We start from the raw sequence: 12,294 nt of genomic DNA, 5'->3' as shown, positions 1-12,294 counted from the left end.
TGCCTCAGCCTCCCAAGTAGCTGGGACCACAGGCGCCTGCCACAATGTCTAGCTATTTTTTTTGGTTGCAGCCATCATTGTTGTTTTGGCGGGCCCGGGTTGGATTCAAACCCACCACCTTGGGTGTATATGGCTGGTGCCTTAGCCACTTGAGCCACAGGCGCCGAGCTGGGTTTTATCTTTTATTTAATGATATATTGTATTACATTAAGGAAGGAGTACTTCCTTCTAGGGAGGAGGATGCACTACTACATATAATGTCTCAAGGCAGGAATAAGCTCCAGAATATTTGATGAACACAATACAGTGGCATAAGGTAAAGATGAATGAATAGATAAGTACAGATCAAAGAGAGGTGGCAAACTACTGAAAGATTTTAAATTAAACAGGGAAATGCCATAACTTTACCTATTATTAAAACTTACAGAAAACAAAATGGAGTTGAAAGCAGGAAGTCCTGTTTTACACATGACAGAAAGTTACTTGTTAATAATCCAAGTAAAAAATAATAATGGGTTGGCTTGAAGTGGTGACGCTGGACACAGAAAGAGGGGGAATGAGATTCAGGATATATTCTAGAAGTAGGTCAGTTAAGATATACTGTTGGTTTCAGTGTGAAGGAAAAGGAGAAATTAAGGATAGTCCCTAAATTCTTGGCTCGAGCAATTATATGGGGAAAATTCACTGAGATAGGAAAAACTAGGCAAAGATTCAGGGGCTTTGTCTGATTTAGGTATGTTAAGATGTCTATTAGGTTGGGCATACTGGCTCATGTCTGTAATCCCTCCACTTTGGGAGGTCAAGATAGGAGAATTGTTTGAATCCAAGATAAGCTTTGACAATACAGCAAGTCTAAAAAAGAAAATAATTATAATAAAATAAAATAAAAATTACCAGATGTGGTGGCACATGCCTATAGTCCTAGCTACTTGGGAGATTGAAGCAGGAAGATGGCTTTGCCTGAGTCTAGGAATTTGATATTACATTGAGCTATGATGGTACTGTACTCCAGCATTGGGTGATGGAGTAAAACTCAAATGAACAAACACCCTCAACTACGCCCCCAAACTTCCAAACAAAAGTGTCTATTAGACATAGAAAACGAAATGTCACAATGAAAGGTGGATGTGAATATGGCAATTAGGAGAGAAACCTAGATCAATAAAAATTTTTGAGTCATCAGTAAACAGATGTTTTTAAAAGTTGTGAGTCTGGACAATATAACTTCAGAAGATAAGGCCTATTTTTTTTTTTCCCAAGAAAGGTAACAATTGAGGAATGTAATATCCTAAAAGATACTAAGGTAGCCATGAATAGTAAAAAATTTGTAAGTATGAAAGGACTGAAATTTTCTCTATGAAAACGGGCTTATTAAAGATTTAACAACATTTCTAATGACAATGTAGAAACAACCTTTATGTCCAAAAAGAGCAGGATAATTAAACACATTAAGATAGTGATAAAATAATTACAACCATTAAAAATTGTGATTTGGCAAAATCCCTAATGACATGGGAAAATGTTAATTAACTCTATCTAAAGCACAGTATAACAGGATCTTTCTTTGTATGCATCTATCTTTCTATGTAACTATTCACACATATCAAATGTATACATATATCTAGGAAAAAAGTTTCAAAATATTAGTAATACTTTATAATTCAATTATGAGATAATAGGTGATTTTTGTTTTCTTCATTTTTTTCTGTATTTACGGAATAATGAAAATTGTAAAATCTGGAAAAGAAAATGAAGGGGGGGTGGAGGAAACCTGGAGATCAAAGCAGGTATTACGAGGTAAAAAGCTGGGTTTTTTATTTCCTTACTTCTAGCTCCTCTGCCATGGCAGAAGTCTATTAATGCGTTATTATGAGTTTAAAATAATCTAAAAAGGAAGGAACATTGCCACTACCTCTTTCTTTGTGTGTCCCACTGTTTCTTCACTGTTCTTCCAAATAAACATGGTTTTAATATTTATTAAATATTTGGTTCTTCCAAATAAATGTGTTCATTTTATGTGCTCATAAATAAAAATGTTACTCAACACGAACTATAGCCCAGGTGGTCTTGAGATTACCAGGATATTTAAGACAGAACCATCATCATTTCTGTTTTCAGAGACAAGGCCTCAGTATGTTGTCCAGGTTGGACTTAAACTCCTAGGTTCAAGTGATCCTATAACCTTAGCCTCCAAATATCTGGGACCACAGGCACCCACCACTGTGCCTGGTATTGTCATCTTAATTGCTGCTACTACAGATCCACTGCTGAGAATGACTGACTAATCCTACTACCCTTTAAAAGCTTAAAGAATCACTGTTCAAACAGTTTCTAGATGTACAGATTCTTACACTGCCACTGCATAAAAGTAACTAAATATAAAACAGCAAAGCCCAGAAAAATTAAGTCATATTTATCCTTTTTTAAGTAACAGTTTTATTTAAAAAGACTGCTGCTTTCTCCCATGTATTTTTCTGTCTATAATAAAAGAGAATTATCTATAAAGGTACATACAGTCTTCTTTACCCCAAATATCTTGAGTATTCACAGGCTTTCACATATAAAACTACTGTAAGCCGATACTGAATTATGTAAAATTGAATATGTTAACATTTTATGGAGATTAAAAATTAAATTTTATTTGGGTACCATATTTTCCATTTCTATATTTCTACCACAAATACAACTTCTAACCTTTTCATCACTGGTAGTGGACTCTGGGTGAGGTAAAGGACTATCCTGGTGAGTTGTTTCTACAATAGAAGGCTCCTCAATTTTGCTTCTTATGATGGGTGTTGCAAGAGGGGATAAATCTAGAGGCATCTAAAATGCAAACAATAAAGAAAAAGTTACAAGTTCAGAAATAGTCAATCCGCATGTCTAAATTAAGAAAGCAGGTAGCATAAACTATCATTACTTTTCTATAAGGAGTATTCTTTTTTATATTCCATGGTTAAAACGTACTTTTTTAATGTCGTCTTCTGAAGCTTTCTTGAATTCATTCTCAAATGGACTTGCCAACTCATTAAACAAACCCACTTCTTCACAGTTTTTCAAGAATCTTGTTGGTGTTGGGGTCTGATCTGAAATAAATATCAAGAAGTAATCATACAGATTTAAATATTATGTTAAGACTCTAAAATATAGTTACTAAGTTAACAAATTAGCAGGACTGGTTCAATCAGTTGTTAATTCTCTCTTTGGAAAGATCTCTTCCTTTAAAGCAAACAAAATTTGGTTAAGTTTTAGTTGTACTTCAAGATTCCTTCCTACAACTATAAGAACCATAGATATATGAAAGAAGTACATTTTGCTCTTTAGTCCACAGTCCACGCCTTCTGAGTAGAATGGCATAAACATCCTCTACTCAAGAGATAAACTATTATTATAATCTAACACAGTATTAAGAATGCTTTAAAACTTATATTATTAAAAACTACAATTGTTTAAAAACATGCAATGTAGGAAAAAAATAGGACAAGAGCATGTATAATTGTTTTAACTTGGCCCTTCAATTAGTTGTTTATAATCTATTATGAAAACAAGCTTATCATAAAGCAGAATTTTTAGCTGGAAGATCAAAATAGTATAAGGAAGAAAAAGTTAAAATAATAGCCCTAAAAAGAAACATAACAAAACAAAACCCTTCCCTAGTACTATCTACTAAAACTAACTTTATATTTTAATGAATTCTGCAAGCTTAGTATGAGACACGTGCCTACAAAATGTTTTAGCTTAATTTCTAGGCATTGTAGACAGTTATGTCTACTTTCTTACAAGAAATATTTCAACTATACTTGAATATGCATTCATGCTATGTACATTAACATATGTACTGAGTGTACATGTTTTGGCCACAACAAATACCATATAAGGCCCAGGTTGAATAAAAAGTAGCAAATTTATAAATTTTATGCTTATTCTTATTCTTATTTATTCTTATTATCTTTAAGCCTATTTATTTATATTTATTGTAGTTGATAGTACACTCAAACTCTACTCACATTTTATATAATGTAGAGTATCAATTTTATAGGTTACATCAGAGATCTAGCCTAAATTAAGAATACTCTATTAAGGATGTCCTGGTTTAAAATTACATATAAAATCTTTCATGAAATCAAAATTTACATATTCATTAATTACTGTGTTCCCAAATGGGCATTACTCTCTTTTACCTTTGCCTCCCCCATATATGTCCAGAGTAATATTTTTACTGTGTATAAATATATTTGATACTAAAATAACCCAATGTCATACTCACTCGACATAATGCAGGCCCTGAATATTAGAATTAGAAACTACTGTGTTGTCATTTTAACTATTAGTTAGTCTTTAACCTATCCTCTACTTTTACTCTCCAAAAGACATCCAAAGTTACATTATAGTAGAAGCCTACTGTACATATATCAGCTTAAGTCCATTATGACTGAATTAATAAGTCAAATACAAATTTGACTATTCTGTTCACACTCAAGGGTTTGTCTACCTAAGTTCATTAAAAGGCTCTTATGTTAAAGACAGGGAAAAGTCTTAAAAAATAAAATGCACAAGCATTTATTAATAATTACCGGAACCATCAGACTTGAGAAAAGTCAACACAGACATAATCAACATGCAGATTGTATACATCAAATATATACCACACACATCATGCATTATATTTATTCAGCTCATACTGAACTATTTATCTCAAAACACATTAGTTAAAAAATGGGGTTGGGGGTGGTAGCTCATACTTATAATCCAGAACTTTAGGAGGTTAAGACAGGTGGGTGGCTTGAGCCCAGGAATGAAGAGATCAGCCTGGGCAACAAAGTGAGACTCATTCTCAACAAAAAAAAAAATGTGAAACTTAGCTGGATGTGGTGGGCATTTGCCTACAGGAGGCTGAGGCAGAAGGATCACTTGAGCCCAGGAGTTTGAGGCAGCAGTAAGCCATGACTGGGTCACTGTACTCCAGCCTCGCTGACAGAAAAAGACTGACTCAAAAAAAGGAGAAAGTTCTGTGTTTGAGTGTGTTGTTTTTCTATTGTATTAAATATAATCAGATAGGAAAGTAATTTCTAGAAATCTCCTTCAAAGGAGATTGAGATAAGGCAGTTAAGTTTCAGAGAAACAAAGCCCCTTCCTTGCTAGGAGAATGAACTTTTTTGGTTCCTGCTGCCGTTATGCATGTTTGCTGTTTTTTATTCCAGTAGTTAACATCTAATGTTCTTTTTTTCTTTTCTTCTTCTTTTTTTTTTGAGACAGAGTCTCACTTTATCACCTTCAGTAGAGTGCTGTGGTGTCACAGCTCACAGCAACCTCCGGCTCTTGGGCTTAGGCAATTCTCTTGCCTCAGCCTCCTGAATAGCTGGGACTACAGGCACCTGCCACAATGCCTGGCTAGCTTTTTGTTGCAGTTTGGCCGGGGCTGGGTTTGAACCTGCCACCCTCAGTATATGAGGCCAGCGCCCTACCCACTGAGCCACAGGCGCCACCCAACATCTAATATTCTTAAGAAAAGCATCCCTCACTCTTTTCTGCCTCTTTTTATATACAGAACTGAAGATATACTGAAAATTCCTCTACATTTTTCATACATAAGTAGTTTTTGAAAAATTATCAACTTTTTGTTACCTCCAATGTCTTCAATTATGAAAAATTCTGCTACTAAAAATACAGGAAGAGCCATCTAATATTTGCCTTATTTTCTATCCAAAGCATTGTTATACTGATTAATAACTTATAAGTATTAATATTATCTAGCCATAATTCCAGACTTACAGATAACCTAAGCTTTATAAGAGAAAAAATAATCTAGAGTTAATTTGAATATTTATGGTACACAAATGTGCAATTATAATGTAAAGTCTGAAATTTATGTAAAATTGTATATAAAACTTTTCCTATCACAATACTTATTCATAAAATAAATATAATGAAATTACATATAGTATGTGTATGTGTATATATATACATATATACACATAGATGTGTGTATATATATTTAAATACAAAAAAAGGCCACTAATACAGTGTGGAATGATAATAAACCAGTGCATGAACTGAGATCCTCTTTTCACAGATTGTGAAAATTCGTCATCTGCTTAGGTGATGCTATAGTTCATAGGATCTATGTTCACAGTGTCAATACATAAAAAAGGGACTGACCGAATTTGGGCCCACTTTCCTGAGACCATTTTACTAATACAAATGTTTAGTCTGAAAAGAAATATAAACAAAATTCTAATGAACAAGTCCACTAATTGCTCTTCTGACAATAGGAGGAACTTGATCATTTTCTATCTTCACACAGCCTTGTAGACCAGGTTCGCAAGATAGCTAAAAGAAACAAGGACTAAATACCGTATTAGTTTTATTATCAGTTAAATGTAAACTTTGTAGATGGTATGAATGTTCCCAGAATTCTAATTAACTTCCACAAAACTGACATTGATATCTGTATTTGAAAACCACACAAAAAGTGAAATGAATGATCAGAAGGAAACATGGAAATGTAATGGGTAAAATACATGTTGCCAACATTTACTGTAAATGAAGTCATTGGAATATCACCAGACTATATTATTTACAGAGAATACACAAAAATTGTGCACATTCCAGGTGAAATATGTATATAAGCTATTAATAAAAGCATATACTAACCAGCCACAATGACACTGTCATTACGTGCTGGACCAAATTTCAGTGTCATCTCATGTTTATGTTTATGGACAGCCAAATGATCCTCGTTGGTAAAACGCTGTGGCAAAAAGTTTTAAAATATAGTTAAGATTTTTTAATTTGATCAAATAAGTTAAATGATAAGGAAATTCATTTCCACAACATGTAAAACCTCCATTAACAGCGAAATAGTTTGTAAACTATAAAAGAATTTATTAATATTAGTAGAGATAAGCATACTAGGTTTCAAACAATCATTGAGAAATCTTTTACCCAAGAATAGGCAACACTGATATATTACTAGGTCACATAACTCATTCAAGAGCACTTAAAAATAAAACCTGAGGCAAAAAAACCCTTGATATAAATTTCATTTGGATACTAAAAATAGAGCACTATTTTTTTTGTCATATAATAGTAGAAATACTATTTTATTCCATGGTATAGTTGCTTTTAAGGAAAGTAGTGTATTTTCCTAGATTTGATGTTACTTACCACTTTTTAAAACACATTTTCTTATATAAATATTATTCCTGGACAAATTAAGAAATAATTTTCTTTATGTTACCATATAAAAAAAATGACTTTGTTTTAATTCAATGTCAAAACAGCAACCAAAACAATAATAAAGCAGCTCATTTAAAATAAAATTAAAATTTTGACAAAGTAGCCAAATCATTTTATCAGTTTTCATACAAAAAATGAAGCAAAACTATCTTTTAAGGTAATCTTATTTTTAAATCTAACCATATTTTTGCTACACTTAATTTGTGTAAGTACTACACGCCAAACATGACATTTATAGTTACAACAACATCAACTTTTACGAAGATGTTCTTAATCAAGCAATATTTGTAACTGAAAAGAGGGAGCTTTTTATTTCAGAACAATAATTTTAAAGTGCTAAACTAATAAGATCTCAATTTACTCTTTAGTCAAAAGAGTTAATATATATGTTACATGTTAAAAATATACATATTTGAACTTGGTTTGCTCAAACCATTGAAATGGATTTCTCTGCTTGTTGTCACCTCCTCCCACCCGTTTCATTACATCCTTCTGTGCAACTAATAATATACTGGCTTTAGGGTGACCATAAAACAATGTAAAAGAAAGAAAATTTTTTTCTATTATACTTTCTATTTTATATTTTTCTTTTTAAACAAGTATAATATTGAGCACCGATATCATTTTCAGTCCAGACCACCAGCTTTCAGTCTGTAGAAATTAAAAGCATTTCATTTGTACCCTAGTAGGCTCTGCACAATGCCTTATTTATAGCACCTATCACAATATTATACTTATATTTTAGAGCAGGCAGAGCTGTATGTACTCAATAAATGCTAACTGAAAGAATAAGCTCCTTATAATAAAAGAGCTGAATCTTAAAGATTAGAGGGGGGAAATCCCTACCTCAAACCATAAACTGTTGATTAAGGTGAATTAAGCTTTAATTTAGATGTCATTTGTCACTCAGTGTTTATATTACTTCATACACCAATAGAAAATTAGCTATTGTTTTGGGACTTCTCCTCACAATCTGCTGTATTCACACTGAAGAAGACTGTTCAGATGCAATAGCACTTCCGTCACTTGGCTATTTCACTTATTCACTCTTCAGATGTTTACTGAGCACCAACTCCAGGCACTGGGACCACAATCCAGCTCTTCTCTCCCTATTTATTACTGTAAGAATCACTCCCAAATTTGTGGGAATAAGTAGCGGTACTTTTGACAGACTGTGGAGTAACAAAGCACTTGGAGAATAAACCCATCTGCAGCTTGTACTAACATTATGTTATTGCTTTTCCTGTCTTACAATTTTAAATGTATGTATGTCTTACAGCCCACGCTGAAAATATCTTAAAGTAAGCTTCATTTTTCACGTGGTAAAATGAAGCTGGTAAATGGGCTGCAGTTTTTTTTCTTTTAAAGCCAAGATTCATTTGATGTTCTAAAGAACCTTACAAAGCGGCTTTTCCAGTGCAGGCAATCATTAAACACTGGTGAATGAATGCATTTTGGTACATGCCCCAGATTTTAAAACCCAAAAGTCACCAAAATTAACAGATAAGACAGATAAGAATTTATAAAGTTTTCTCCTAGGAATTTAATTCCACTAGCATCCTCTGCTTAGAGTATTACCAGAAATATCCCAAAGAACAATTACATATAGAATTACATTATATTGTTATAAAATATATGAAAATGGTACCAAGCTTCATCCTAAGTGAAAAGGAGAGGCTAGAAGGAACCTAACAAATATTTAGGATCACATAAATATTAAAAGGGGGGATGTAAGGACTATGCATTCATACATAAACTTACATAGGATATACAGATCAAATTTACCTAAATGCTACTTACAGAGGCATTACTGATCATATGATGGTATTATCTATATGCACAGACAGCAATACTTTCCAATGCTAAGGACAATATACACTCAAATTGTCATTTGACAGAGGTAAATCTGAACTTGTTTATCATTTAAATTTATTTACTTTTAACCAGAAACTTAAAAAGTGTAAAAAGGCAATCTTATAAAAAGGTGGTCATCAGTTTTGTGTACATAAATGTATTCTTTTCTCAAATATTTATAAAGTAGCCACTAAAAGCTAAGATAAAAATCTTTGCAGAACCTATGTAAATAAATTGCTTTCTTAGCCAAATTAAAAGGTTTATCCTAAAAAATAAGTTTTATAGAAAAATTATGATATTAATACCCAAACATAGAATCCACAAAATTTCTTTCTTCCAAGGTATTCTAAGTACAACCCCAATGTCAATTCTACAGATGTGCACACAAAAACCAAGAATTATTTTGTTATACAAAAAAAAGACCTTGAGCATACAATACAATAAACAATGGGAGAAAACAGTGAAAAAAGATTTTTTGGATAGGTCCCTAGTAGGATGCATAATCATCTCTGTTTAAAGTTAAAAAGGAAAGGTAACCTGACAAATGAGAAAAAGGTGAATCAGATGTTTCTATAATAAATTAAGTTCTAGTATTTGGGAAATCTGTGTTACTAAGGCTTGCCACTCTTACCAGAATTCACTTCCTAAGAAATCAGTCATTCTATATTTAATACATCCACTCACATCCATGAGATACTGATTATTCCTATTTAACATATTATAGGCACAAGTAAATTTCTGAGCCATCATGCCAGTAACTCGTATTACTACTATTTTTTTGTTGAAGGGCTCTATTCAACAGCAGAAGTTACGAATTAACTCTCATTCTCTTCCTCTCCTGCCAACCCCTATAAACCTCCATCAAGACTTTAGATTAAGTATGAAATGGATCTTTATCTCCTTTTAAAAATAGCTTGTAATGTTATTTCTACCAAAGAAACAATTTTCAATGACAGTGACATCAAAAGCAAAGATATTAATAACAATATAGAATACTATCCATGTTAACTGAATCTTTCACTAAATTATCTCACTTTTACTAAATTGAATAGAACATTAACACAAGTGAAATTAACAGAATCTTTCTGTAGAAGACCTAATAAATAGTTACCTAGGTATATGAGAAAAGATGCAATAGTGAGAGTCTAAAGTTAAAACTCTTGGCATTGATCTCACCTCTCACTGAAGTGGTATTATCAACAAAATACATTTTGAAATCTATTTGAAAATGTAAATTTAACTACAACCATCAAATGTGTTAAAGTTAAAATTCAAATTCAGAATAATGTCATTGTGTATTGGTGACAAAAAATAATTTGTACTACTAACAAACTGGTGCTTCTGAAACCAATTCTAATTAGAAATTTCAATTTCCCTAGGAAATATTATCTCAATGTAAAATGAGACTATAGCATTTTTCTTCTCAGCAACATTTAATAAAAGGATGATGTAGACATTAAACAGGTTATATTTTGGTCAGTAACAAATAAAAGGTGGTATTATAACACTGATTATCTTAAATATTTTAGGGAACAAATATAGGCCAAAAGTAAACAAAAAACTCAAAACTGAAAGCTTCATGTTTAAAACAGCCATTATTAGCAAGAACTGAACTATAAATGAGAAGAAAAAAATGATTTAGCTTTTAAAAAACAATTTGGCAAAACATATGAACCTTAGAAATATGTACATATCTTAATCAAGTAATTCTAGTTCTAAAAATATATTTTAAGAAACTAATTGGAGTTTAAGAAACCTGTAGCTCAGTGGTTAGGGTGCCAGTCACATACACATAGGCAGGCAAGTTTGAACCCGCCCGTGGGCCTGCTAAACAACAATGACAACTGCAACAAAAATATAGCCGGGCATTGTGGCAGGCACCTGTAGTCCCAACTACTTGGGAGGCTGACACAAGAGAATCACTTAAGCCCAAGAGTTTGAGGCTGCTGTGAGCTGTGATGCCATAGCTCTCTATCAAGGGCGACATAGTGAGACTCTGTCTCTCCCCCAAAAGAAAGAAACTAATTAGAGACGCATACAAATGACTATGATCATCACAATGTTGCTTATGATACAAAAATAAACTCAAGAGGGAGATCCCTTCTCTAAAAAAGAAAAGAAAAATAGCTGGTGTGGCAGCAGGCGCCTGTACCCCAGCTACTTGTGAGGTTGAGGCAAGAGAATCACTTGAGCTCAAGAGAGTTTGAGGTTGCTATTAGCTATGACACCATGACACTCTAGTGAAGGCGACAAAGTGAGACTGTCTCAAAAAAATAAATAAATAAAAAAGTTCATAATAGCAGAATAGGTAAATAAATTATGGGACATGCTGTAGCAATAGGAAAATACATAGCAATTTAAAACCATGTTCTCAACAACACAGAATACTCATGAAACACACGCCACCCAGATACAAAACTGTGCAGTATAGCTCCAATTTTGTTTTAAAAGTAAACCTGGATCCCATCCTCTCTTATTTAAGGACCCCACTCTGCAATGGTATCTCTTTGTAGTGCCAAATATGCTGATGTTCCCACCTTAAAATACAAAACAAAAAAACTCTTATCTTTTATCCTACAGTGAAGTTCTATAGCTTACTCTTCCCTTTAAGCTAAATGCCAAGAAAGAGCTCTCCTATAATGTCTCCATTTCTGGTTCTTCCTCTTCTCTGTTCAATTTACTCCAAACATACTACTCACTGAAAGCAACTTAGAAAAAGCTACTCTTAGAAAAGTCTCTAAATCCAACAGTAAATAGTAAATTCTCACTTCCCCCCACTATGAAATTTTTTTTTCTATTTAACTGCAAGGACTCAATTTTCTCCCTGCTTCTTAGCCTCCCATGCTACATTCTCTCTGTTTCTCACTGTTAAACGATGGAGTGCTATAAACGTTAGTTTCCACCCTTCTTCCTTCTATATACTATTTTGACACAAAAATAAAACTAAGCAAACATAGAATTATAGATAAGAAAAATTTAAGTATTCTTAATCTTTTCTCTTTCTTTTTGCAGTTTTTGGCCGGGGCTAAGTTTGAACTTGCCACCTCCGGCATATGAGGCTGGTGCCCTACCCCTTTGAGCCACAGGCACCGCCCAAGTATTCTTAATCTTTTTTTTTTTTTTTTGAGATAGAGCCTCAAGCTATTCCCCTGGGTAGAGCGCTGTGCCATCATAGCTCAGCAACCTCCAACTCCTGGGCTCAAG

The 12,294-nt window shown here is 33.1% G+C and overlaps 1 protein-coding gene across 1 annotated transcript in view; it reads right to left on the bottom strand.

Annotated features, from left to right (window-relative positions):
- Positions 1-12,294, bottom strand: part of ATF2 (activating transcription factor 2) — a 97,187-nt gene that overhangs the window by 44,736 nt on the left and 40,157 nt on the right. The window contains exons 5-7 of the mRNA XM_003791503.3: positions 6,652-6,748; positions 2,965-3,083; positions 2,695-2,823 (exon numbers count right to left, since the gene is read on the bottom strand). Coding sequence (XP_003791551.1) covers positions 2,695-2,823; positions 2,965-3,083; positions 6,652-6,748 — 345 coding nt within the window. The remainder of the gene's footprint in view (positions 1-2,694; positions 2,824-2,964; positions 3,084-6,651; positions 6,749-12,294) is intronic.

Source organism: Otolemur garnettii, unplaced genomic scaffold (genome assembly GCF_000181295.1).
Source record: "Otolemur garnettii isolate 467f Iridium unplaced genomic scaffold, OtoGar3 scaffold00048, whole genome shotgun sequence".
Lineage (NCBI taxonomy): Eukaryota > Metazoa > Chordata > Mammalia > Primates > Galagidae > Otolemur > Otolemur garnettii.
Note: the sequence above shows the minus strand (reverse complement) of the source record. Positions and strands in the feature narration are given on the sequence as shown.